This window comes from Zeus faber (genome assembly GCF_960531495.2).
Source record: "Zeus faber genome assembly, chromosome: 8".
In the NCBI taxonomy this organism is placed as follows: Eukaryota; Metazoa; Chordata; class Actinopteri; order Zeiformes; family Zeidae; genus Zeus; species Zeus faber.
In genome coordinates, this window is record NC_137195.1 from 24683046 (window position 1) to 24710944 (window position 27899).

A 27899-nucleotide genomic window follows, 5' to 3' on the forward strand; every position below is an offset into this window, starting at 1 on the left:
TCAATTGAATGAGAAGATGTACAGAAACAATAGTAGAGCTCTTCTGATAGGGTTTTATCCATTTTATATGTTTTATACACTTACTTATTAAATGTTTTTATTACAATGACAATATGCTATATATATATATATATATATATATATATATATATATATATATATACATATATTTTAATCTTTTTCAGATGTTTTGTATTCTACTGAATATATTTTCTGTAATATTTGGATTGCCTTCTCTCAGACATTTAAGATCAGATGGTCTTGAAAAATGACACTAAATAGCTGATGAGTGGATGCCATCACCCAATATCTTCTCATGATCATTAAATATATATATTTTTAAATGTCTGTTACGTGTCTGTTGTTGAGTGCAATCTCTCAGCCACTTATGTCTAGACACCCCATTCTTTTTTTTTAACAATATATATATATATATATATATATATATATATATTTTATCAATGCTGCAGGGAGTTTATTTCCCCTCTGGACAACACCTTCCTTAATAAGACAGTATGTAGACTCCATTAAAGCCACTGAGTATAACTGTAACACAATTATTATTACATATATATTTACCACTGATTTTGAGGTTAACTAAATACGCTCATAAATAGGCTAATTATAATGTTAAATCGACCCAGCCCCCCCCCCCCCAAATAATTTCTAATAATAAAAATGAAACAAACAAATAAACCATGACTCCTAGTATACAGTAAGGGGCATTTAGACAAGTTTGATATCAATATGTTAAACCTTCTTCTTCTCCTTCTTTTGGCCGCTCCCGTTAGAGGTCGCTACAGCGGATCATCTCCAATACCTTCTGTTCTGCGCATCTTCCTCCCTTACACCACCCGCCTGCATGTCCCCCCCCACCACATCCATAAAGCTGAGCAACTTTATTCCCCTGTAGTTACTACAGCTCTGTACGTCTCCCTTATTCTTGAAGATGGGTACCAGTACACTTCTTCTCCCCTCCTCCAGCATCCTCTCCCCTTCCAGGACGGTGTTAAACAGTCTCGTTAGGAACACCACTGCCATCTCACCTAAACATTTCCATGCTTCCCCAGGTATGTCATCTGGGCCAACTGCCTTTCCACTCTTCATCTTCTTGAATGCTGTTCTCACCTCATCCTTGCTAATTTGCTGCACTTCCTGATCCACTATCCCCACATCTTCCACTCTTCTCTCCCTCTCATTTTCTTCATTCATCAACTCCTCAAAGTGACCACCTTCTCCACACACTCTCCTCACTAGTCAGCACATTCTCATCATTATCCTTCATCACCCTAACCTGCTGTACATCCTTCCCAGCTTGGTACCTTTGTCTCGCCAATCGGTACAAGTCCTCTGCTCCTTGCTCACTGTCCAACCTCTCATACAACTCGTCATATGCCTCTTCCCTTTGCTTTGCTTCTTCTCTCTTCGCCCTGCGCCGGATCAGCTTGTACTCCTGTTTACTTTCTTCATCTCTCTGACTATCCCATTTCTTCTTCGCCAACCTCTTCTGTTCTATGTTCTCCTGTACTTCCTCATTCCACCATCACGAGTGCTTGTCTTCCTTCCTGTTCCCGCATGATACACCGAGTACCTTCTTGGCCATCTCCCTCACCGCTTCTGCATTTGTTTCCCAGCCATCTGGTAACCCTTCATTCACACCTATTTCCTGCCTTACTTCTTCCCTAAATTCCATGCAACACTTCTCCTTTTTCAACATTCACCATTTTATCTTTGGCTCTTCTTTCACTCTCTTCCTCTTCTCGGCCTCCAGAGTCACACAGACCACCATCCGATGCTGCCTAGCAACACACTCCCCTACCACCACTTTGCAGTCACTAATCTCTTTCAGATTGCACCTCCTGCATAAGATGTAGTCCACCTGTGTGCATCTTCCTCCACTCTTGTATGTCACCCTGTGTTCCTTCCTCTTCTTGAAATACATATTCACAACAGCCAATTCCATCCTTTTGGCGAAATCCACCACCATCTGTCATTTCACATTCCTCTCCTTGACACCATACCTACCCATCACCTTCTCATCACCTATGTCTCTGATCCCTTCGCCAACATGCCCATTGAGATCTGCTCCAACGACCACTCTCTCTCCCTTGGGGCCGCTCTCCACCACAACATCCAACTCACTCAAGAATTCTTCTTTCTCTTCCATCTCATACTCAACTTGGGTAGCATATGCACTGACCACATTCATTATCACCCCACCAATTTCCAACTTCATGCTCATCACTCTGTCCGACACTCTCGTCACCTCCAAAACACTCTTGACATATTCTTCCTTCAAGACTATCCCTACCCCATTTCTCCTGCCATCCACTCCATGGTAGAACAGTTTGTACCCGGCTCCGATACTCCTGGCCTTACTCGCCTTCCACCTGGTCTCTTGTACACATAGTACATCTACCTTTCTTCTCTCCATCATGTCAGCCATGTCAGCTCTCTTTACACTTCATAGTGCCAACGTTAAAAGTTCCTACTCTCAACTCTACTCTCCTACCCTTCTTCCTCTCCTGCTGTCTCCGGACACGCCTTCCCCCTCTTATTCTTCGGCCGACAGTAGCACAATTTCCACTGGCACCATGTTGGCTAACGGCACCAGTGGCGGTCGTTGTTATCCAGGGCCTCGACCGATCCGGTATGGAAATCAGATTTGTTGTCTGCATGTTTGATTTGGCATGGTTTTTACGGAGGATGCCCTTCCTGACGCAACCCTCTCTATTCATGCGCGCTTGGGACCGGCACTGATGATACACTGGCTTGTGCACCACCAGTGGCTGGATTAATATCAATATGTTAAACCAATCAAGTTATTATCGCTTGAACATTTTAAACCTCAGACTGAAAGAACATTTCTAGTAAATAAATATTTAAAAAAACAAAACACAAACATTGCCAATTCTACTAGGTTTGTGACATTTCTGTTCTCTGTGTCGACCCGTGGTGTGGTCGTTTTGAGTGACAACGAGTAAAAAAGTTTATATGACATGTAAATGTCATGTTGTGTAAATAACAACGTGTACATTACATTTCCATCATTCGAAATATAATTAATGTAAAGGCATGGGCATCAACAAAAAATAGGCTTTCTTGCTGACAGATGGTTAGATCCTTGACCAAGCCACTTGACCCTGAAGGTTTTGTCTCTGGGGGTCCAATGTGAGATTTTTGTTGTTAGAGAAGATTTAGACCAAACTGCCATGCCTTCTTATACTAAAGTTACAGAGAAAAGGGTGAAACTATGATCAAAATAGTGGGAAACCGACATAGAAAGGATGTACTTCCTGGCCCAACGGAGGAAGCTAAGCTGATGTTTCACTACCTCTTTAATTACACGAAAACACGACCTAGACAAACAGCAGAAAATAATAATATAAAGATGGGCAGACCGAAAGAGAAACGTCCACTGGCTGTTGGCCACGTGGTGGTGCTGTTGTTCACCTATAGTACTTTAATGCATAAAGTGCATGCATAAATATTTTATCGACTGGGAGGGGCGAAATGTACTATGTCTGTGCATGTTTTATCCGTAAAGTATCTCCCTATTAAGTCAAGGGAGCATCTTTTGAGGATCAATAGGCTACCACTCCCTCACAGAGGTTTTGGGTCTTTCTGAAGTTTGACAATTCAAGGTGAGAGGCGCACACACACCACAGTCCTGTCAATGGAGCTGAGCAGCAGCAGCCCAGTGCAGACTGGAACAGATTACTTCAATCTCATGACATGTGATGATGACTGCAAGGCTGGATCAAAATATAGAAGTGGATCCACATCTTCAGGTAGGAACACACACCCAACACATGTTCAATTGAGAGTAGGTGTATGGGGGGGGTAATTGCAAGGCAAGTTGATTTGAATTGCACATTTCATACATAAGGTCAATTCAAAGTGCTTTGCATTAGGCATATAAGGTATTGTATAAAAGATGATTTCATGGTGCGTTCAATTTCTCCTTTTTCTACAGACGGACCACTTAAGACCAGGTGTAAATCCAAAAATACTGTATTTATGTTAGCAAACCTGGACTACATTATAACAAGCTTATATTGAATTTCAAACACCATTTCTGATTTGTGAAACCCTTATTCTTTTGTGAGTATAGAATACAGACGTGTTGGATCTACAGGTCAAGTGTAGGTGTTTGTCAGGTGTTTGTCCAAAAACACAGTAAAATCCACCTTGTTCCTGTCAGCTAACTTCAGCCTCCTTGTAAATAAAAAGGTAAAAAACAGATTAAAAAAAGATGTAATAAAACCGCAGAGATCAATTTCAAATGGGCCTACGCCCAGGTATGGCAGGACTCAACCCCGCTCCCATGCGCTTTTTGGTCGTTGGTACGAACCCAACCCACACAATTAAACACAACAAGACTCAAACTTGCATTGGCTTGTAGAAAGATAAAGACAATGCAATGTTGTGGTTTAAAAGATAGTGAATGCATGCAATCTAAATGTTGTCTTGGTGATTATATGCCATTCAGGGTGTGCCCGGTTGTGCAGAAGCTGGACAGGAGTGGCTGTGGTGTGTCTGGGGCTCCTGTGCGTCCTCCTTCTGGCTGGGATCATCGGCCTGACGGTCCTCTGTAGGTACAGTCCTCACAATAAAGACCACGCAAGCAGTATTCAGACGTTATTTGGTGGCGTGGTGGTCCACAGTTAGAATGTTTTGGGTTCGAACATCAACTGGGGCCCTTTCTGTGGAGTCTGCATCTTCTCCCCATGTTCACATCAGTTTCCTCCCACCCTTAAGACAGGCATGATAGGGTCAACCGATGCCCTATCAATGCCCTTGAGCAAGGCCTTGGCCCGGAGCTACAGTTGGTCCCTGGGCACCCTGATATGGCTGCCCAACACTCCTAAATGGTGGCATAAAGTAACAAAGGAAAAATAGGCTGACGAATCAAGGCTCATATCAGTGTGTGTAAACAAACCCGTGTTCAGAGATGCCAGTTGTGTGGTTTTCCCGTGGAATGGGGCTACTTTTTGAGTGTTGAAGTGGGTTGTTCTTTTTTTATGTCTGTTGGTTGGGGGATGGCTGGGTTCATCATGAGGACCTGGTAACCCTGCCCACCTTAAGTTCCGGTTTTGCTGCAGAACAAGCACAGGCATGTCCCAGACCAGTGACTGAGATAAAAGGGAGAAAAAAACTCATAGCAAAAATAAGTATGGCTTTTTTTTCCCCTCCACAGCATTTACTTTTACTTTCGATACTTAAGTTAATTTAATACCATAAAATTACTTTGGATACGGGAGTACCTTTAATAATAGCTACTTACTCAAGTAATATTCTAATAAGCGACATTCATTTTTAATGAGTTTTTGAGTAAGTATCTCTATTTTTATTCAAGTGCAGCTTTCGAGTACTTTTTCCGCCACTGCTCTATAGTTAGGATTGGTGAAATGCAGAGGACAAATTTCATCCACAGGGATCGATAAAGTCATTGTTCTATTCTTCCTTTCACAGACAGAGATCAGACTTTGCAGCGGAGCCAGTTGGAGAGCCGCTACAATGCCCTGGCGGCGTCCAGGGACGAGCTGGTCCAAGAGAGAAACCGGCTGGAGGTCAGTGTCGGCAACCTGACCGCGGAGAAAGACCAGCTCCAGAGCCAGTACAGCGGCGTGGTCGCGGGCCGCCAGCAGCTGCAGGAGGAGTTCGACAAGCTCTACCTCAGTGCGACCGGTGAGAAAATGCTGAGAAATCGGTCACTTTTGATTCTTTGATTAGTTGCTCAGTGGATATGGTCAAGGGAATGAGAGCAGTCCAGTATTCCCTCCCCATTCCCCCCTCAGGTCCAACCAGTTATTCTGTCACTATTATATTTACAGTCAACACAACGTAGACAACAGGAATCGAGGCACTTCACTGTGTTTATCAAGTTCCATTTTGAAAATAGGGTGCCATTAAAGGTGAGACTGTCCAACTCATTTTAGTTTGTCGGTTGCATTGGACTGACTGAATGTGACTTCACGTGGCCTGGATTTTGTTGTTAAGCCGTGGTTTGCAATAAGTAAGTTGTTCCACATGTGCTTGACTGATGCAGCCTACATAAAATTTATTTTAGGCCAATAAAATTTGAATAGAACAATCAAGATGGTCCCTAATCGGTGCTACACAGTACTAGTTTTGTTCATCTGGGACAAGACCAGAACATACGTGAGTTCCGATCCCAATTTTACTTCTATGGCAAAACCGAGGCCTTGATCAACTTTTTGGGTGTACTCGTGGTTGGTTGCTGGAGATTAAAAGTTCCTCAGTCTCTAACAAGGTAAACTTTCTCCTCATGACTCCTAGTGCAATGCAACTCTTCAGGCTGGATCGGGTACAATGGGAGCTGCTACCTCTTCTCCACCACCAGTAAAAACTGGGACCAGGCCAGGCAGCATTGCCAAAAGAGAGGGACGGACCTGGTGATTATCGAAAGCTTAGAGGAGCAGAGATTTGTCGGCGTGTTTAACCATAGGAGCTGGATCGGTCTGTCCGACAAGGACTCAGAGGGCAAGTGGAAATGGGTGGACGGCAGCGATCTGAATGGGGCAGGATTCTGGCAACCAGGAGAGCCCAATGATAGGAGGGGCAAAGAGGACTGCGTGGAGGTCGCAAATGCCGACGAAAAATATGGATGGAACGACGTGCCTTGTTCCATGCAATTATCCTTCACGTGCGAGTATATTAAGGTCCAGGGTCGTAAATAGATCCTAGTAATGTCCGACATTTCCAATCTAGGGAGTGATGATGACGGTTTCCCAGTTGCCCTGGGCGACCAGATTTGGGCCACTGTCAACCAATCTTATGCGGTCTGGTTTCCTCGTTGTCAACCAGTACGGTATACCACTTGTTTAGAAATCTATCAATCTATCGATTTATCTATTGATTTCACTCAATCACAAAATTATTAAAAATTCGGCAACCATTTTGTCAGTCTTGGCAATTAATAGCCAATGCATGATTGCCAACTTGACAACTACTTCCAAAGGTTATTGTAGGGCCATGAAATTGTTTCTCTTGTGACTTTTACTTTCCTTTCAGTGTTAATATCCTGGAAATTTGTACTTGATAATTTAAAAAAACCATTTATTTTTTATTTTTCACCTTTAACAATGCACAAAGAGCATAATTTGTAGTACATTTGGGGGCAATAGCTGGCACATTTAAATGCTTGTTAATTTCCTGCTTATCCTATGGAGCTTGCTTTCCAGATTGGTTTAAGATATCACTTTGTGCACTGACCAGACTTTCCACCGCTGGTCCCGCTGAACAACATCTATAGTCTCTATAGGGTTTTTTACGAGGATACACTTACTTTTTTATTTGTGTTGGAGAGACTGTGTGAAAGACTACATGATACTGCTTTAAACCATGTATTCAAATCCCATATTGTCAAAAATAACTGCTTTTATATTGAAATGTTACATATAATCATTGTATATTTTCCTATTCAATATTTTCATATAAAGATTTTTCTATGTGTTTATCCTGTAAGTAAGCTTGTTTTACATAAAAGCCATGTAGGAATGTTTATTATATAAGCACCTTTTTCCAAAGATATTCTATATTCCCTATATCTACTTATAATATACTGTATGTCCTCGTATTTTACCTTCTAGGATTAATGTTGGGTTCGTGACAGAAGTTGTTTTTGGTGCCTTCAGGTTTGGTTTTTTTTGCTTGATGGTATGCATACTGTTTGTTCTCTGGGTGGGTGGGTTCTCTCTTGTCTGGGTGACATGTATGCTTACATATGCCTATGCAGACTTTAAGGTAGCTTATTTTCCCCTGGGCAATAAATAAAGAAATGGAAAAATAAGAATGATGAAAAGAAAAATGTCATGTTTATGAGTATGTCATAATTATGAGATAACAGTTAATAACCATGACTTAATATGTTTTGTTTTGACTACTAACTTATGACTTAATATTTGATACTTATGAAGTTAGGCACAAATGATTCATCATCATGACAGTGCCTTTTACTATGTGCAATCTTTCAATCTTACATTCCATAATCAATTTGGTGAAAGTACATTCTCCTATAACATATATACATTCTCATTCACTCTCATATAAGAACTACAATGGATATAAATTGAAGCTTTTACAGACAATCATTTTTCTTTTGGTGTTATGGTACAGTGCTTTGGCAGAGTAAGCTGAAACTCCACCCAGTGCTGCAGGTGCCCTTTTTAAGGTTTTGTCAACAGTACGCATAACATGAATTTCAGTAAAACATGCACAAAACTTCACCACTGGCCATCGATCTCAGCAAATGACTTCATGATGAATACATTTTTTTTTTCCTCAGCATTTGTGCGTAAACTCTCCAGCTAGCCCTCCAGCTTGAGCTGCAGGTTGAAGCTTCCTGGACTGTGAGAAGTCAACCAGTGCTGCTCATTCCTCTGTCTGTAACCTTGGAGTTTCTGCACACGGTTAAGATATAATATTTACCCTCACAGAGCGTCTCGGTGGTCCGGGAAGGTTAATGAGTACACTTTCACCATTGTGGCTACGTTAATGTTATCATGCATCTTGGTTTTTTGTTTTTTTTTCAACAATGAAGAACCAATAATAGGGATTCTGACAACTTTCACCCCTCAGAACATCCAACTGGCTACTGGCCCAATTGAGGCCAGGTCATGCACAACCCTGTAAAACCTTTCAATGTTCCACTTCAACCAATAAGTCAAATCACGAACCACTTTCAGATATCTTATCATTCTTATTATACCTACGATATTAATAATGATATTAACTCTGGGGATCCTCACCCAGAGTTTAGTCTGCCTTTGCATAAAAAGGTTTAGCAACCTCTGGATTACCAGAGAAGAGGTGACAGGTTGCCAGACATATGCCTACTTATAAAGAAGGAAGTGAATATAAGGTGGCGGTCTTAGTGATTTGGAGGCCCCAGACAAAGCCTATTTAAGGCCCCTTCTCCACCTCGCTTAATGCAATCATGGCTTGTAAGCAATAACTCTTTAGACGTATATCTTTTCAGTGAACAAAGCTAAATGAGAATTCGAAATTGAATCATGATTCAAATGCTCTTCACTCCGTTCAAAGAATATGATGGTGCAAGAAAAGAAGAAAAGATTGGGAATACAACACTCAAAGATTTTAAAACAAAAGGTAACAAATTGTACGTTCTATTGAATGTATACAAGAAACATATACCCTGAACAGAATATCGAGGCAGCAGTAGGTACTCACACAGGTCACAGATCACAGGCAGCAGTTTTGTTCTTTTCCACCAGGGTCAAAAGAGGGAGGCCACCAGGGAGGGAGAGGCTGACATCATTCTGCATAGGAACAACACAGATGTGTACGTTGACAATTGTGCACATTATACATGTCAAATTGTGACCTTACATTCGGTCACAATGTCAAAATTCTGTTTACGTTTTATGCCAATGTCCTGGTGTTTAGATGATCAGCTTTACCTTCGGGGCTTTTGCATTTACAAAAGCAGATATCAAGTCCTCCGTGTCCAATGCGCCGCTCTGAAAACACTTAATAGCTGCCGTTTTTTGTCAAAGCCGTCATGCACATGTACAGCCTGTGCAAGTCAAGGTGGAATAGTAGTCCATCATATACAGATAGCCTGGGAACCAGATCAATTTGCGAGCTTGTGTTTTATTTGTTCTGCAGAGTACGTCTGGCCACCCTCCCATTTCACACCGATTCAATCACAATCGTTTATCTAATATGGGGTGGATTCGATACTATGGCAATGCAGAGGAGAGACGTCGACGCACCTCACCAAGATGGCTGCCGCTGAGGCGAAAAGGTCCATCGAATCTGCTATCGGGACAGTATTTAACGAACTGGACGGTATATTTTTTTTTCTAAAAAGCTCTAGTTGATAAGAAAGATGTGCTTGCTATACTTCTGACAGGATTTAGTAAAGGTTTAATTTAGCAACTCACTCGCTCAGCGCTACGCCCCACGTTTCCTTGCTCTGATAGGTAGGTCTATCCAATTGCTTCCAGAGACATTTTGGTCTGTACACAGCAGGAGACACCAGCTTTTATCCCGTTTGGAACTCCCAGCTCTGCTTCGGAATGCTCTTTTAAGTGAGTGGGCTCCTGCATCTGAGAGCCATACATGTTGTCCTCATTTTTAAAGAAATGTACAAAGGGCAAAAAGTTGCCATATATTTTATTTATTCATTTGAACGGTTGTAACATTCTTTGCAATGTTACATTTTTTCATGATATGCCTTAATTTTCATTGCAATTGTGTAATTTGTTTAGAGGATGTTAACTGAGTCCAGTCACGTTAAATCATGATAAATAATGTTGTATTTTTGGGTGGAATAAACATGAACAAAACATGTCATACCATGTCATACCATTTCATAGTTAAACAAATGCTTGGGAGCCGTCAGAGTCGTCTCTTTTTCAGTGATCCGGCTCGCTGAAAAAGAGAGGAACTTTTCAGAGCTACTGCAAGTGCGTCTCTCCGCTCACCATGTCCGCTCTGTACATTCTTCTCTAATTGGACTTTTTCCCGAATATTAATCATCAAGTGTGGGTGATGCATAGCGCTGATCGCCGGAGTCAGTGACAAAGGAAACATAAAGCATATTTCATGAAAAAAAATACATATAAATAATAATAAGGCCGAGGCCCCAGGAAATTGCATTCTATGCCCTATGAAGGCCGGTGAATATAACCTCCAAAGCATTGTACCCACCGGCACTATATTATTTAATAGTGTTAAATGGTATTGATATTATACACTCATTAACCAGTGATGGAGGGTAACAAAGTACAAGTAGTAGGCTATAATTTAGGTAATTTGTTATCATAACATATAATCAGGACATGCATATAATAAGTACTTTTACAACTAACACTTTAAGTACATTTAAGAGCAAGCACGTATATACTTTAACGTAAGTCTAAAAGTCAATGTGGCACTTTGACTTTCCCAAGGGTGGTGTCATGTCAAGGTATTAGTGCGTCTCCTCAAGTAAGAGGTCTGAGTTCGTCACTAACTACCTTCCTTGTGGCGTGAGTGACTGCGCATCTCCGAATAAGAGTCCAAACGCGCTGCGTCTCACCTCTTGTTATTCCCACCACCCCAACCCGCGGAACTGGCAACCCGGGAACTGGGACCAACTGGCAACCTGATCCACACAGGTGGGAAAGCTGGGGGGGGGGGGGGGGGGGGGGGGGGGGGGGGGGGGCGTGGCGTGGCCGCTGCACCTGTCCGACCTGTTCCCGGGTCACGTGACTCCGGAGGAATGTCCCCGCGGCGCCGCTGCATTGTTCGTTTGGGGGAGAGAGAGAGAGAGAGAGAGAGAGAGAGAGGGAGGGAGGGGAAGGAAGGACGATCCTACGGGCACAGAGGGAGAAGGAGACGTTTCCTGACGGCAGAGAGAGAGAGAGAGAGAGAGAGAGAGAGAGAGAGAGAGATGGCGGAACCGGCCACCAACCCCGCGGCCACCGCTTTCCCCGCGCCCACCATCTCTCTGCCTCTGGGGCTGGAGATCCTGCGGACCTACTCTGGAGCCCTGGTCTGCTCCGAGATAGTGAGTGACGCGACCTGCATTTCCCGAACGCATGTGAAGTGCATCAATAGCCTTAACTGGTCAACGCAATAAATAGTAATAATAATAATAATAATAATAATAAAGATTAGAATATCAAAAATCAATGTGTTTATCGATGTATTTATCGGATCAGAGTTTTATCCATAGCGCGCTTAAAGTCGACACGCTTGCCCCCGGGGGCCGCAATGAAAAACAAAAACCAAACCCAAAACATTCAACATGTCAAAAAGGCAGATTAAAACAGAGAAGGAAAACAGGGGCAGGAATAAGAGTAAAACATCACACATAGGCATTATTTTAAAAAGTCCAAACCAGAGGCGGAGCGAATTTTTTCCCCCTCCCCGCCCCCCGCGTCCGAACAGTCAACGACCGGCGGTTTTTCATGTCAAGTTAGGCATTATTCTCTTAGACAAACAGACTGCTGTGCTTTCTGTATGAGTGTGTACAGTGCTTGGAGTGGATGTTGTCATTCTTCCCTGCCTTTAAGGCAGGAGTTGATCACTAATTGATTATCTCAGTCAGTGATCTGAAAAGGGGGTTGTAACCCTGATTTAAAACCCAGTCCCCACCCCATAGATGCACACCGTGTCTGTGTTTGTACCAGTTGGGCTTCGACGGGTCTATTTGTTTCGTGGGCCGTTGGGGTTATGACGTTGGGGCGCCTTCTCTCGCCACGCGTTGCCCGAAAGTTCAAGATGGATGAGCAACTTCTTATCCAACCGCTTCATGCACTATGATCCCATAGTTTCTCCGCGAATTGCCTGCGTCGTCCAGCTTCCCAAGTGGCCTTTCAGCGTGGAAGGTGACCTCCGTCGGTCGTGCCACCGTCAGGGCTGCAGTTTGGCATTTCGGTTTGATTTCAGATCTCTTGTGAAATCTGTGTGCGTTGTGGACGGGATTGTTTGGCCAGTTCATTTCCTCTGTTCACTCTGTTCACAAACTGTACGCCTAAACAAGGCGCGGGGGGCAGAGGGGTCGCCTTTTGGTCTGTTTTACGCAGATTCAGGCGAGTAGGTCGATCAATACCCATTTCCTCGCTGTGCGTCTGGTACGGGCCGAATGCTAACTTTGTTAGCTCACTGCATGGCTGCGGAGGGGTTCAGCTAGCTTAGCTCCTCTGACATTCCATCATCTCCAAAGCTGAGTTATTTAAGCGATATATCTTGTCTTTTATGACTTTATAAAGGGACTATCCATTTAAAATCATAAGCCAATGGGCACTTATTTAGTTCATCAATCGAAATACACATAGGCCAATAATAATTTAAAGGTCAGTGGAAAAGGTCATTACGCACAAGCAATATTCAGAGTAGATGTAAATCTTGCGAACCCCAACCCCAACTCTTCAAAGAATTATCTGCGAATCTTTCTACCTTTGCCTTTTTTTTTTTTTAGTTTTCCAAATGGTTTTTTTTGCTCCGAATCAAATGTTTGGTGGTGGCGGATCATCTTGTCGTTGGTTGGCTTGGTTCCAGACTTAAAAGTCATTATTTTAAGGATTTTCTCAAAACGTCAATGAAGCGAACGAAGGTCATTCAGGGTCATTCAGGTCACTCAGGTCAAAATTGCCAAACCACATTGTTGTGATTTTATTTTTATTTTTTTTATTATGTCCTTAAATGGCCATTGCTGAAGAGATAAAGGCTTATTGAATCACGAATATCATGAATGTCATTCATTTAAGAACCTTGCGTCTTAATCAACAGGCATAATATAGTAACCTACTCAGTGGATCAATGTAAACCCTACGAAAAGCCATCACCAGCTTTGACGTACACTCTCATAAACTAAATCCACCTAAAATCGAGTAAACATTGAGAATGTTTAAAAAAAACCAATAAGAATTATATATATATATAAATATACGTTTTTCTTTCATTATTTCCAGTTATTTGGTGGCCTGGTGTGGATCCTGGTGGCCTCCTCCAACGTGCCCGTCCCTCTCCTGCAGGGCTGGGTGATGTTCGTCTCCGTCACCACCTTCGTCCTCTCCTCCTCCTACATGGCCCTCCTCGTCACCGGCCTGGCAGACCGCGTCACCACCGACTGGAACTTCCTGGTACGCTTGCACAATGCATGATCGCCAGATCACAAATTATTGAAGGTCATCGCTTATCGTTGGATTCCACCGTGATATGTTTCCATCCAAATTTCGGGGGAATTTTAAGCCAATGTTAGAAAAGTCCGAATGAATGGAACGTTTCCATCAGTTGGGTTGAGGCAAATTGGTTTTACGTTCCAATAGCCATTGATTTTTGTTATTAAACTGTTACTATACAAGCTTATACTATTAAAGAGGCATAAAACAGACATAAAGACAATTAAACTGTTTTAAATTAATCTGCAAATTAAATTCCTCGATCATGGCGGCCTGGTAGCAACAGAGAGACATTATTAATTGCAACTGCAAATGCATAGAGATTCAGACTAGCTCAGCGGTTCTCAACGGGTGGCTCCCGCTCCAAACCTGGGTCGTGGGTCCATTTCTAGCGGACCATCATCCTCATCATTTTATTGCTGTCTTGATATAAGTGATCTCGGGAAATCAGCCGCTACGGCTTCTGTGGCTTTATCATTGAATTGGGGGGGTTGGTATGCTCCTCTTAACATGCACAAAGGCATCAGGGATGACTGCGCTCTTAATTTTGCGAAGTCAACGAGAATGATTGTAACCTCCATTTATCTGGGTCTACACGGGCTGGACCAGTTGAGAAACGCTGGACTTAAAATCTTGTGCAAGGTGTGAGGTTTGAGGTTTGGGCTTCATGAGCGTTATGCAGGGCACACACACACTGATAATATTAATGGTTCGAAAATAATGACATATTATAGTTATATTATTTCTTCTAAGGTGGCTTTTTAATTTTGTATTACGGCCAGATTTACTGCGTGAGTAATAAAGGAAAGGTGTGACTGCAGCACTGAGACAATGGCTTTTTTATCCAAACACACACATGCCCGCTCTCCAGGATTTTACTTTAACTCAAGTGAGGTAATTGTTTGCACATGGCTCCCGCATCCTGTCTCTCTTTTTACACTGTTCCCAACACTCATTAGTCGCCGGCCAGGTTCGGCAATCGGCTTTGACCTGGTTCCGCCGCGAAAATGAAACCGACATGCGATACGATTGGTTGTCCGTTTTTTCCTTGTTCATTCGGATTTTGTTCTGGGCCAAATATTTGTGCGCTTCATTAATAACGCAGAAAGGTAACCATTGTGAAAGTCACCCCAGCCGTCATGTATTGTGTGCGATGGAAATAGATGCTGAAACTCGAAATTAGTTATTGCATGCGTAAACATTATTGTATATATCTATATCTATGAGCTCGGTCTTGTACAGATCAAACCCATTAGCTCTGTATATTTAATTTCAGGTTCCGTTGACTTGGGTTGGGGGTGACTAGTCTTTGGAGGTTGCTTGTGGTCATTCTCTAACCCTGACAGCGCAAGGAAAACTGTTTGAGGATTTTATTTTTTGTCCCTCGTGTGTACGAGGCGGTTCTCTGCTCCGCACAATACGGGGCAACACTGCTACTCACGCCTCGTAATGGGATCGAAAGTGGGTGTGTTTGCCAGAGTGTGTTAATACGTGAACTTTAGCACCAGAACAGTTCAACCCCGGCCTCAATCTGGACCTTAATCAGTGTGTCTCACTCGTCGTTTACTTTCTTTTTTCATATCTTGTCAACCATCTAGACTATTCTCATTGTTTCTCCTCGACTGTAGAGTCTACTGGGTACAGGCAGGTGACCAGTGTGAAGGAGAATCTGTTACGTTACAAGGGGGAAATGCCCCAATTTGACTCCTGTATCAATCCTTACATTGAGTTTGTTTACCTGCAAGTCATACAAGTTGTATCCTGTAATATGTGTAATGACTTGGCTTGTCAAGACTTGACTGACTGATCTGGATGCGTTCCATGGTCGAGAGTTAGTAAACAAAAAACCATAATCGGGGCTGCACAATTAATCGTTTAGTCATCGCGATGTCGATATCGCACAATTAATCGGTTGATCTCAAGTGTTGTGTGTTCAAATTGCGAGGAAATCCTTGCATTTCCCCTGCTATAATGGACAAATTTTCGGGGTATCAGGCTGAAAATCACAGAACTTACCTGTTGTAGGGGAAACAAGTCAGCATGAATTTGACGGATGTGTGAGCTTCCTTTCTTATTGAACACAGAGAGAACAGAATCTGTCGTCGAACATTCTCAGCTGCGTGTTTTGCTGTTTCGTTGGGGGAGGAGGGGGGAGGGTAGGCTGTTTTTTTTTTCTTGCAAAAAACCTGCAGGTGTAATGTAACTGACCTTCTTGTTTGTGATCAATTATTTTTATTTGGTGCCATGCGGTGTTATTCTTTTTTTTTTTTTTAATAAAATGAAGTTATATATGGACTTAAGAAGACTGAATACATGTGAAGAAAGTCCTATTTCGACAAATCCACTGGAGGATATAGTTGGCTGCAAAGTCTATAGGCAATTACAAAAAGATATCTTCCTTATGAAGATTAAAGTGCAAATCCGTGAAATTACTGTATATGCTGCTTTCATTATTGAATTCGGGAATTTGTAGTGTAATCCACCCAACACAGAAAAACTTATGGATTTTCACTTTAAACAAAGTCACTCAATAAAATAGAACTACACTGGAATGTCCAAGTAACCTGGAAACATGGAGAGTACACGTAATCGTCAGAATCAGAAATGATGTCATAAAATTCACATCTGTGGCATATTGTTTTGTTCTGTGTTTTCTTGTTGTTGTTTTTTTTTTTTTTTTTTACTTGTGAGCCGGCCCTCAGACCGATCAGCTCCGGTCTCCGCTCCCCGGCCTAGCCGAGCATGGGCTGTTGTTTGTTTTCCACAAAAACAATGACTTTCATAGATGACGAGCTCACGCCAGGAGCCCAACAAAGGCATGCCTGTAGGCCCGGCTTTCTGCTGTTCTCTCTCTCTCTCTCTCTCTCTCTGTCTCGCTCTCTTTCTCTGATTGTCTCGCTTTCTGTCTCTCTCTCCCTATCTGTCTCTCTCACTGTCTCTGTATCTCCCTCTCTCTCCCTCATGATTTTCTCTCTCTCTCTCTAATGATCGTGTGTCTCTCGCTCTCCCCCTCTAATGCTTTTTTACCGTAATCGCTCAATATGGGTCTCGTCTCGGGCCCGACTTGTTTTTCTTCTTTTCTTTCCCTTTTTGATTTTCTCTCTGATTCTCCTCATAAAGACCCGCCGGTCACGTCTCGCATTCGCTTGAATATCAGCTACAATAGCTTCAAAGCTTTTTTTTTTTTTTTTTACCTTTTTTTAAGCTCATTTTAATTTTTTTTTAAGATTAGTCGAAAAGGGGTTGAAACGCTTCAAACAAGTCTTCGGATTGGTCATCTCGATTGTCAAAGAGCTCTCTTTTCCAACTCACTTCCAATCCTTTCCCCCCCAGGATGTGGTTTATCATTTCACGGCCCTGCTCTTCTACTTCGCCGCCTTTGTCCTGGAGGCGGCGACCACTGCGGCTAACGGCGGCGCTCACATTAAGCTGAGCCCCAACAGCACCGCGGCAGTGATGTGCATCACCTACCCCAGGGGCAACATATTCACCATCCTGGATGAGAGGCAGTACGGGATTAACGTGGCGGCCACGGTGAGTGCCGCGCTCTGCTCCGTGCCGAGCGCTGTTCTCTTTCTTCCGTGAGACACAAACCGTGGATCTGAATGGGATGCCATTCACGAGGTATTACAACATCTGCGGCGCAAATCAAACCAGATGTTTCCCCTCCTCCACAGCACTTCCCCCTGCCGCCTCCAACGCAGTTCGCCGTCGGATCTTTTCATCCACTGTACCGTTTCCCCTTTCTGGCGGAGAAATGAAACGTCATTTTTTGATGATACATCATAACAGATCGCTAGTCGTGCAATCATAGAGATCCAGTGCAGATCAGCGGCTCAGATCAGAGAAACATGCAACCAATTGCGAAATAGAGCTCGCCATCTTTAGTTGTGTCCAAGCAGTGACATCTAGTGACAAGTTTTTAATGGTCTTTGTATACAGAGTAAAGCAGAGACAGTAAAAAGTTCTGTGCTTTTAAACCAAAGACAACAAGTTCTAAAGGGGTCTGCATAATATGTAATATGTCCCCAATTTACTCCATTTTTCCATTTGTTTTCCAGATATTTTGCTTTGTGGTGACGCTATGCTACGGCTGCAGCATGATCATGGGCTTCAGGAGGTGGAGGATGTGATGCAGAAGGACCACACGCCAGCATCCCTATCACTGAAATATTTCACATCATACAATATTCCGCAACTTGTTTAACATCTATTATCATATGGTCCACATCGGCCACGCTATTTAGAGCTGCCGAAGAGATTTTGGAAGATTATAATTCTGTTGGTTTTATGGACCTGACGCATCCTTAACCCCTGTCCTACAAAAGTGAGAGTAAAGTTTGCTTCACACTGCATGCGTATCCGCGGCCGGCAGCCCCTAGTGGCCGTCGGATGAACTGCGTCTGGGTGAAGCGTCTCAAAATATGTCAGGGAAAAACTAAGAGCTTGTTTTTATCCCAGTAAAACAGCAGTAGTTTGCTCAGCTGGACATTCACCATGTTCCATGAATGAGTGTTTAAAACTCACTTAATATAGTGTTTGCAAAGCGGGGAAAAAAAAAAAAACATGCACATTTTTCCAATACAAAAAGAGATTCATTGATAGTGAATAACGTTAATTATGTCATTGTTTTATATTGGGGACTTATTCACTTATTTTTAAGCCCAGTTCCGATGGGAAAAAAACTTGATTTGATTGTTTTGTTGCCGTCGTTTGTTGTATTCGGTGTGAAGCAAGCATAAGAAAATAGGGAATGGTTGGTCCTGACCTATATTGGCTTTAACTTGAATATCTTGAGTCAAAGATAAGGTTGAAAAAACATAGTCTTATAAATTCACGGCATGTGATTTTAGTCTTGTGGTACTGGTAATTATTGATTATTTTGTCTTTGTAACATTTCTTGACATCTCCAGCAAAAAATAATAAATAAAAATACACATCTGGATTTAGAGACTCGTGGCCTGGTTGGGCCTTTGAGGCAGTGACACGTTTGACACAAAATTGACCCAATTTGATATCGCCCTCATTTGGATATATTTTCATAAATAGTTGCCTCCTTTTACAGATTTCCTTCAACAGACAATAGTTCCCAATTCCACGACGTCCAATATTTACCAGCGGATCGTCAACTCCTTCAATGTCACGATGCCACTTTGAAAAAAGCGAAAAACACACGAAGACAAGATAAATTCTCACCTCCCAGCCCGTCCCCGTCCCTCTCTGGTGCTAAAGGGATCTTGTTTCAGACTCACCCTGGAATTCTTGTGTGTGTTAAAACTTGTAAAAATGTTAATGTGCTGATGTGTGATGTTTAAAATTCTCATGTGTTAGGTGTTTGTATGTTTTATTTCAATTGGGAGGACATTCGCTTTGTATAAAATAACCAATTATGAAGCATTTCTTATTTATTTCAGTATTTGTTTTTACCCTAAAGTGAAGATTTTTTTTTTAATGCCATTACTAAGATAGGAGTACGATAAGGGAGTCTTTGCAAATAATTCCATTAACCTTATTTGGGTCTACTTCATTGCAGTTTCTTATGTGATTATCCCACGCCCCTTGTACCTCTTTTGGACAAAAATCTAACAAACAAATATTTTTTGATCCCAATTTTGGATCATGATCAGAAATGTTGTAATTTGAATGTTATATAAAAAGGCGGCAGGTAGCCCCTTTAGATAACCCTGCGTTTGGGTTTTTTGGTGTTGCTTGAAATATTTATCCGTGACAGATCCTCGTAGACTTATTTATAGGTAAAAAAAAAAATCTTCATTCTGAAGTAAGTATTTTAATATCTAAAAAAAAAAACAACAGAAAGCGCCCGTCAACGTTAATATCAATTGTATTCGTAATTGAGCTTTTATATTGTTGTTCCGCTTTCAAAATGATGTTTGTAAAGGTGATTCGGCTTGTGGTACCCGCTGTCGGACGCCTTTACAATGCACTGTGGATCTCAGACAAATAAAGATTTTGAACTAAAATAAGCGCCTGTGGTGATCCATAAAACAAGTGTCTTTTTTTTTTTTTTTTCATTTAACTAGTGCGATTTCGATAATACCGAATTGTATACCAAAGATTTGAGTGGGGTCGCGTGTGATTATAATGTACACGACGTTTATTTGTCATTCATTTCAAATGTCATTTTATCCGATTTGAAGGGATGGTGAAAACGTCCCCTCAAATCGCTTCCTGCGCGTTAGTTTGCCCCGTTGTAACTACGCCGTTTAGCCACTAGACTCTGCTAGAGCCTCGTTCGTTGACTTTGCACTTCGGCCAAAAATCTACTCGCAAAAGCTTTTAACAGACGACTTAAAAGTGAGGGTTGGCACCAAATGATTAAAATAAAAATAAAAATAAAAATAAAAAGTGTAGAATCCCTTCAAAGCAACGATTGAAATCGTTAATTGGTCAACGCAAAAATAAATCAATAAATAAATAAACAACGCAAACGTCACTCGTCAAAGCACGTCACAATGCAATAGATCCCCAGCAGGAAAGATGGGCCTGCGATATTAATAATAACGGCGACGTTCGAACCGTCTCCTCGCGGCGACACAAAAGAGGTCGCCACCACCAGCACCAGCACCACCAGCACCACCACCACCAGCACCAGCACCGCCACCAGCACCACCAGCACCACCAGCACCACCAGCACCGCCACCACACCTCGTGGACGCGCGTTACTCCTGCGCTCGTTCCCGCGGTCCAACCTCCCTCTCTCTCCCTCTCTCTCTGCGCGTATAAACACACACACACACACACACACACACACACACACACCGACGCACGCTGGGCGGAGGGAAGGTGCCTTCAGCCGGACGCCGCGTCGGAATCCAGCCTCCCAGGCTGCGGGACACGGCGAAGCATTTCATCGTTTCACCCCCCGAGCCGGCAAGAGAGACGAAATGCCGCCGACCGCGCGGCCCTGGGTGTGTTTGACGGGGAGGCAGCGGGAGGAGCGCGGCATTTAAACCGCCCCCGGAACGGCGCCCCGCCGCTTGGAGAACGAGCGACGGACCACAAGTCGTCGTTGTTTTTGTTTGGTTTTTTTTCCCCCTGCTGTTCTTTTTTTTCCCCCCCTCTCTCTCTTCTACCGCGACCATTTCAGTGAGAATAATTTCCAACAATTCCAATTTTTTAAACAAAAAAAACAACCAACATTTTTTTTTTTTTTTTTTTTTGACCTTTTCCGTTTGTCGGGAGCCGAGCGACGGGACTGCCCCCCCCCCCCCCCGGGAGCGGGACCGTCGGAGCTTCTCCTCCAGAACATGGAGACTGTGATCGAGAAGGAATGCGGGGTTCTCGGCGGACTCTTCCAAACTCTGATCGGAGACATGAAAGTAAGCCCGACCGAATTTTTAGCCGCGACTTTTAACTCCACTTTGGAGGTGTAGACCGAACAACCAACCCCCCCCCGCCCGCTCTGCCGTATAAACAGGCTGTGTGCGCCCTGATGTTCTGCGGAACGGTGACCTGACTTTCGCTGGACCCGGGTGTCCGCGGGTTCTTAAAAAAAAAAAAAAAAGAGTCTTAAATTCATATTTACAAATGCGTAGTCGTTAAATCGTCTTAACTTTGACTTCGTGATGTCTCAATCTCAACACGAACTCAATCTGAATCACAGCTTGTTAACTTAACAGTCTGTCTATCTGTCCACGCATATATTAGATATAGAATGCAAAATATGCTCTATGCTGCAGATATGAAGATAAATGAGGGTTTGGAACCTGAGGTGGATGTGGTTGAGTTCGTCAGCTTCCCCAGCCATCGGTTGTAGAGATGTGTAATTTACTTGGTTCCATATTGGCGATGGCCTTCACTGAATCCCAACGGTTTTTTTTAATGTTTTAGTTCACAGTAGTAGAATGTTGTTCAATAGTGTCCTCCTGTTGTCTCCTGGCCTACTTTAACAGCTGACTGCGTTCATTTTGTCCGGTTTTTCAGCTCAAAACCGGTGCCCGTTTCTAAATGCTGCCCCTTTTTCCTTCTAATGCAGCGCTTTAGTTCTCGAGTTATGTATAGTTTATTGTTCTCGTGCAGAATGATGTCGTTTTTTTTTTTAGCGAGCACATTGTCCACACAAAAATCAAAACAGCCCCTTATAGTCTCTTTAGCCACCAGAATATGAAAAATATGCTCTATGCACCAGATATTAAATAAAAAGGTTATGGGGGGGATACATGGCAGTAAGGATGTAAGTATTGTCTGGGTATACATATGAATATAGTCGGATACGTCTGTACATGATGAATAATATGTAAACGATAGTATGGGCAAAGCTAATAACGGATGGGGTGAGTCTAGATTATTACAGTGTTATTGTGTGAATATTATAAACTATGTGGGATTTGTCAGTGTGTTTCATCTTGTCCAGCTGAGTCAAGTTCTTCCGCATCAGAGTCAACAGTTCTGATGCAGTGTTTTCTGCTCACCAAAAAAAAAAAAAAAAAAAAATGTGTCTTAAAGTATTGCATTGACCCATGATGCGTGCAGACACCTTGCTGTTACCCGATAGTCTCTGGCTAAAAAGCATTGTTCTTCTCTGAGCCTCTCTCACTTTGATATTTTATTGTGTTAGATCTACCGCCAGTAGAGCTAATTCTAGGGGGCGGCGGGTTGGTATGGGAAGGCAATTCCGAAAACAAAATAGGGCATTGGCTCACAAAAGGGGAACATGTCAATGTTGGTGTTATTTTTGACTTTGCGTAGCTGACGAGACAATAAGCTGATTGCCCAGCTGTTGTGCACCTGAAGGAATTCTGGGAGCGTAGTTTGCAGCGTAGAAAATGGCCCTGTGGTTCTGTAGACTTTGACATGGAGGGGTCAAATGGCCGGCCATTAGGTCTGCTGGAATCACACATCTCTTCACAAAGTCTGGGCTGAGACTCCAGTACAACAATATTGTTTTTGTGTCTTCCTTCCTCTGATTCTGTCTGTCTTTTCCTCATTTAGATCATGTAAATGAACTGATTTTGTTTCTTATAACTCTGAATATCTGCTCTCAAATGGATTTCAATTAATTATGTAAACCCAAGTATTGATTAATACCAATTTGCAACTCTTATGTTGTGCTCAGAACAGATGGCGGCCTCCTCGGAGAGAGGAGGGGTGATACTGAGAGAGAGAGAGAGAGAGAAATATGCAGAAAAGGATAGATTAGATAGAAAGGGAGAGATACGATTCGAGATTGAGAGAGCGGGGTGCTAGGGAGACGGTCAGACACAATGAGACAGACCGAGGGGTCAGGTTGTGGTTTTGTGTTATGTTCCACAGCTTGACATGAAATTCCTGAAGCCACTGACACTAGTAGCACATCAGTGAGAACAGTCCTAGGGTCTATTGCTTAGCTTCTCTGTGCTGGTACCACCGTGCTGTTCTGACAAGGTCCAAGCCTTTCTTACTGCATATAGGCCAATTGGCTTTCTGTAATAAGGAAGGATCTCTACTATCCAGCCCAGAACCCAAATAAACTAAATTTAGCACGCCCTTGGGACGCACACTCATTAAAGCATTCATTTCTTTGCTTTTGTTTTGCCCAATGGCCTATTTGGACCATATAATGCAAATTATCTACTATGTTCTTGGACTTCTTCAATGTTGGACTACTGTATGATTTGATGATAGCGACTGACCTGAATTCTGAAACTCGCCATAATTGGTGTCTATGGATAACCGCGTCAACATTTTATAAAACATTTTAGATGGGGCGCTGATGGTATTTGCTCCATTTTTCAGTTGTGCTTTGGTCTTATCTAATCTAGAAATTTAAAACCACATATTCCCACCCACACACCTAACCCTAATCCATTGGTATGTGCAACACAAGAAAGAAAAACACAAGGAAGGAAAAACTGGTGACGATGAGTATCGCAAAAGTAGTCTGTGGCTTTGGGGCCTGTTGTTGAAAGGTGAATTTTTCTGGAAGTGAGGTGTAACGGTATGGGAGGGTTTTTACTGCTTTCTGTCATGAACTCTTCCATAACTCTGGGATTGGTGATTTCTGCCCCGATGATGACAACTTGTCAATGTCACCCGGTTCTCCATCTGCTTTTTCCCCCACAGAGCAGCTATCCTATTTGGGAGGACTTTATCACCAAGGCCGGCAAGCTCCAGTCACAGCTAAGGTGAGTGTATGTGTACATGCATGTGTAGACTTTTGTAAGTATGTAATCATAGGGAAAACACATACTTTTAACCTCAGGAAAACTTAACCGGCACTTTACCCATTTCAGGTAAAGTATTTCAGTACTTATTGCAGCCGGTGTTTTTTCAGTATTGAGGTGAGTCAGGTCATTTAGATGAGTCCTTGTGATAACAGGTAAGCTGGGTTATCTTGTTTAAACGGTGACCTTGCTCTTAATGTGCCCACATGATTCTTGCATAACACAGTTCACAGCCCATATTTTGCCCATCTATTCTCAGAAATGTCCAGAGTCCTTCTGCTCTTGCTGGGCTCATACAATGGATGTCAGTGTCACTTGCAGTTTCCAGTTGCTGTGTGTCCCGAGATGAACCAGCAGTGGCAGATTACATAAAAGCCCAATGTCCTTCCAAACCCTTCCAGAGGTCACGCAGTGTGCTTTTCATCTTTCAAGGCTTCATTATGGCCGATTTAATTTTGTCACTCAAAGAGCGTTTTCTTTTTCATTGTTGTAATTTTCCGTACCCACCTCTGCCAATATTGTTCAGAGTCTCTTAACAATACATGTCAATGTCACCAGCCACCTTTCCTAGTGAGTTTTAAGTGGACACATGTCGAGAGACAAACAGTGGCTGACATACCATATAAAAGCTCATTGTCCCACATATACTGTAAATGCACAACCCCGCTGAAAAATCATTATACGGTTAACAATGCACGACAGGTTCCGAGGGATGTCCACGTGTCAACTGACAGACTAATACCGACAGTCACATAAAGGCCCAATGTCTTAACAATACCATCTGGGGCTACAAAGTGTCCCATACCACTATTTTCTCAGTATTAGCGCTGATTAATGCTGATATGTTATTTGAGTGTCTCCGTCATCTAAGGGTTAAATATGTGACCCAGCGGCGCTCAAACCCAGTGGGACATTTGGGCCCCACATTCCTGAAGACTGGCTGTTTGGCAGTAAGGTGTCAGTCTGTCTGGACACTGAGGCACTTTATTAGAGTACAGTGTGTCTGTCGTTGGAGGCTCTACGATCCAGTATTGACCATAATCAAAGATCAAGTCCGACCAGGAAGGGAACAATTTATTGCCGGCAGGTTTAGGGATCAAAGAACACCCTCCTGAAGTCCCTCGTCGTGTAGCCCATATTGTGCCTTGTCCTCCCAATTGAAGGTGGCAACTGAAGACAATATGTATATTTAAGAAATCAACATTTCTATGGACATGCACTGCAGGTAAGGCAGGCAGTTAAAGGTATATTTTTCAAATATCTATCAAGTTCATTTCCAGGCCCTGCCCCAGGCAGAAGGGGTTAAAGCATATGGCTGACTCTTAATGTCAGGAAAAACGGTTATCAGCGCGGTTGGTAACGGTTACAGTCGCAGTTCCACTACACATAGTTTGGCATGGAACGGTTTTGAACCGTCCCTACTCTGGATTTTCAGCCCCGGTGTAGTAACCATACTGAATGGGGCCAAAATGTGCTGCGTGGAGGCTGAATGGCGTACTGTATGTGTTCGATGACTGCTTTCTCATTGCGTGCACAGACGTCACATTCAGTACGTGTTATGTTTACATCCAACGGCGCCATTGTTAAAATACTCACTCACTCACACACTCACTCCAGTGGTAGAACATCTTTATTGATACGTCAACAAATAGATATTGGGTAGCTGGTAATAAAAATGATAATCGGTACATAACTGTAAAGGCTGCTTATGTACATAAATTAACAGAGCAGCAAGAAAAAAAAAACTGAGAAACTCAAACAAATATAGATTCTCCATGAGGAAAGAGTGCGTGGCCAAGGCCGCAAGTCCTTATATCTTCAGAAATGATTACAACTTTCATACGCATACACATTCGCATTACATGGACGAATGTTGTCGCTGGCACTTTGTTTTAGTTGTCGTCGTCACTGTAGTTTTTGTTCGGGACTTCCTGGTGCTGATTCCAGCTCCGCCGCTGATGCAAACGCAAACCGCAACAGTAACCGTCTCAGAATGATCAATAAGGCTTATCAGTCTTCAGTCACTTAAAATTTGGGTGAACTAGCTCTTTCAACTCTACTGTAAACTCGCCCAAGTGCAGACACACACTCTTTCTCCCACCCTGGCCTGGCTAGTTGACCAGCCAGCAGCTGTAGTGGCATATGTTTGTGTGTAATGACGTCCTATGGCAGACTAGTCTGTAATTTTTCCCTCTCTGCTCCCCACTCCCAAAGCAGCTAGGAAGTCAACCAATTACAGTTTTTTGGCTGTTCTGTCATTTCTGGGGTACAAATACCTTGTTTTTCTGCTACCCGTACTGGTTTTTCATAAGCACGCACATATATACACACGCACACAGAAAGCTTTTGGGAGAGAGGAGAAGACAGAAGGGTGTGGAACATGGGCAAGCTGATTTCTAATCAAACTCCTTTTAACTTCTCTGTCTGGTGGGTCATGGTTAATGCAGCTGTGTCCGCTGGCCTTCAAGAAACCTTGTTTGGTTTGAAGTGGATTTTCAAAGGAAATAGGCCACCTCAAAACCAGTATGTATGTATTTATGTATGTATAGTATCTATATATACACTAGTGATACCGCAATACTACGGCTGCCCCCAAATGGTCGACCAAACGTTAGTCGACGAGTCTCCATATACAGGTACATCTCATAAAATTTGAATATCATGAAAAAGTTCAATATTTTTTTGTCACTCATTTCAGAAAGTGAAACCCATATATTATATAGATTCATTACACGTAGAGTGAAATATTTCAAGCCTTTATTTCTTGAAATTTTGATGATTTTTGGCTATAGATAATGAAAACCCAAAATTCAGTGTCTCAGAAAATTATAACATTACATAAGATCAATAAAAAAAGATATGACTGTGGGGACTTGATTTCCAAATGACATGCAAAATTTACTTTCATCCGAAAAGAGGACTTTGGACCACTGAGCAACAGTCCAGTTCACAGTCCACTTTTTCTCCACAGCCCAGGTAAGACGCTCCTGACGTTGTCAGTCGTTCAGGAGTGGCTTGACACGAGGAATGCAACATTTGTGGCCCATGTCTAGGATTCGTCTGTGCGTAGTGGCTCTTGATGCGCTGACTCCAGCCTCAGTCCACTCCTTGTGAAGCTCCCCCAAATTCTTGAATGGATTTTGCTTGACCATCCTCTCAAGGCTGCGGTTATCCCTTTTGCTGGTGCACCTTTTCCTACCACACTTTTTCCTCCCACTCAACGTTCTATGAATATGCTTGGATACAGCCCTCTGTGAACAACCAGCTTCTTTAGCAATGACCTTTTGTGGCTTACCCTCCTTGTGGAGAGTCTCAATGACTGTCTTCTGGACATCTGTCAAGTCAGCAGTCTTCCCCATGATGGTGTAGCCTACTGACCCAGACTGAGAGACCATTTCAAGGCTCAGGAAACCTTTGCAGGGGTTTGGAGTTAATTGGCTGATGTGACACCATGACCATGACTTCCCAATATTGTACTTTTTCACAATATTCAAATTTTCTGAGACACTGAATTTTGGGTTTTCATTATCTATAGCCACAAACATCAAAATTTCAAGAAATAAAGGCTTGAAATATTTCACTCTACGTGTAATGAATCTATATAATATATGGGTTTCACTTTCTGAAATGAGTGATATTGAAAAATATTGAACTTTTTCATGATATTCTAATTTCATGAGATGTATGTACCTGTATATGACAGGAATTTCTCACAAATCATCCGGCAAAAAGAAATCTTCCAGGACACGTGGGCCGGCACTGAAAACCTGGTGCGACTGTGTCTGGGTTTTCTTTATTTTATTTTTGTGGCAACCAAAGCAACAGGGAAATTTGAACAGTAATGGATTTCTTGTTTGAAAAGATACCTAAACAACTGATTACTTGCATTACTTGAATACTTTGTAACGCATTACGTGTTACCCCCAACCCTGCCATGTGCATCCCTTCATTGCCACAATTTACCCGTTTTCTATTTGCTACTTCAAAGATTCAAGAGGTTTATTTGTCACATACTTTCATACAATATGCAGTGAAATGGCAGCGCAACGCATCCGGTGATTACACACAATATGCC

At 42.6% G+C, this 27899-nt stretch overlaps 3 protein-coding genes across 4 annotated transcripts in view; all 3 read left to right on the forward strand.

Annotated features, from left to right (window-relative positions):
- Positions 1–3658: 3658 nt before the first annotated feature.
- LOC307233759 (uncharacterized protein) lies at positions 3659–7782 on the forward strand. Its single transcript, XM_080005169.1, has 4 exons — positions 3659–3791; positions 4493–4594; positions 5476–5691; positions 6304–7782. The coding sequence occupies exons 1-4, from the start codon at positions 3677–3679 to the stop codon at positions 6702–6704; spliced, it is 834 nt and encodes a 277-aa protein (XP_079861295.1). The 5' UTR covers positions 3659–3676; the 3' UTR covers positions 6705–7782.
- A 3643-nt stretch (positions 7783–11425) lies between these two features.
- Positions 11426–18500, forward strand: mal2 (mal, T cell differentiation protein 2; the record flags this gene model as incomplete). Its single annotated transcript, XM_080005118.1, has 4 exons — positions 11426–11542; positions 13452–13622; positions 16995–17195; positions 17723–18500. The coding sequence occupies 4 exons, from the start codon at positions 11426–11428 to the stop codon at positions 17792–17794; spliced, it is 561 nt and encodes a 186-aa protein (XP_079861244.1). The 3' UTR covers positions 17795–18500.
- A 1965-nt stretch (positions 18501–20465) lies between these two features.
- Positions 20466–27899, forward strand: part of LOC307233990 (protein MTSS 1-like) — a 70102-nt gene continuing 62668 nt past the window's right edge. For both annotated transcript variants that reach the window (XM_080005513.1, XM_080005514.1), the window contains exons 1-2: positions 20466–21001; positions 23724–23785. In XM_080005513.1, the coding sequence (XP_079861639.1) occupies positions 20930–21001; positions 23724–23785 (134 nt within the window). In that variant the 5' untranslated portion in view covers positions 20466–20929. The remainder of the gene's footprint in view (positions 21002–23723; positions 23786–27899) is intronic.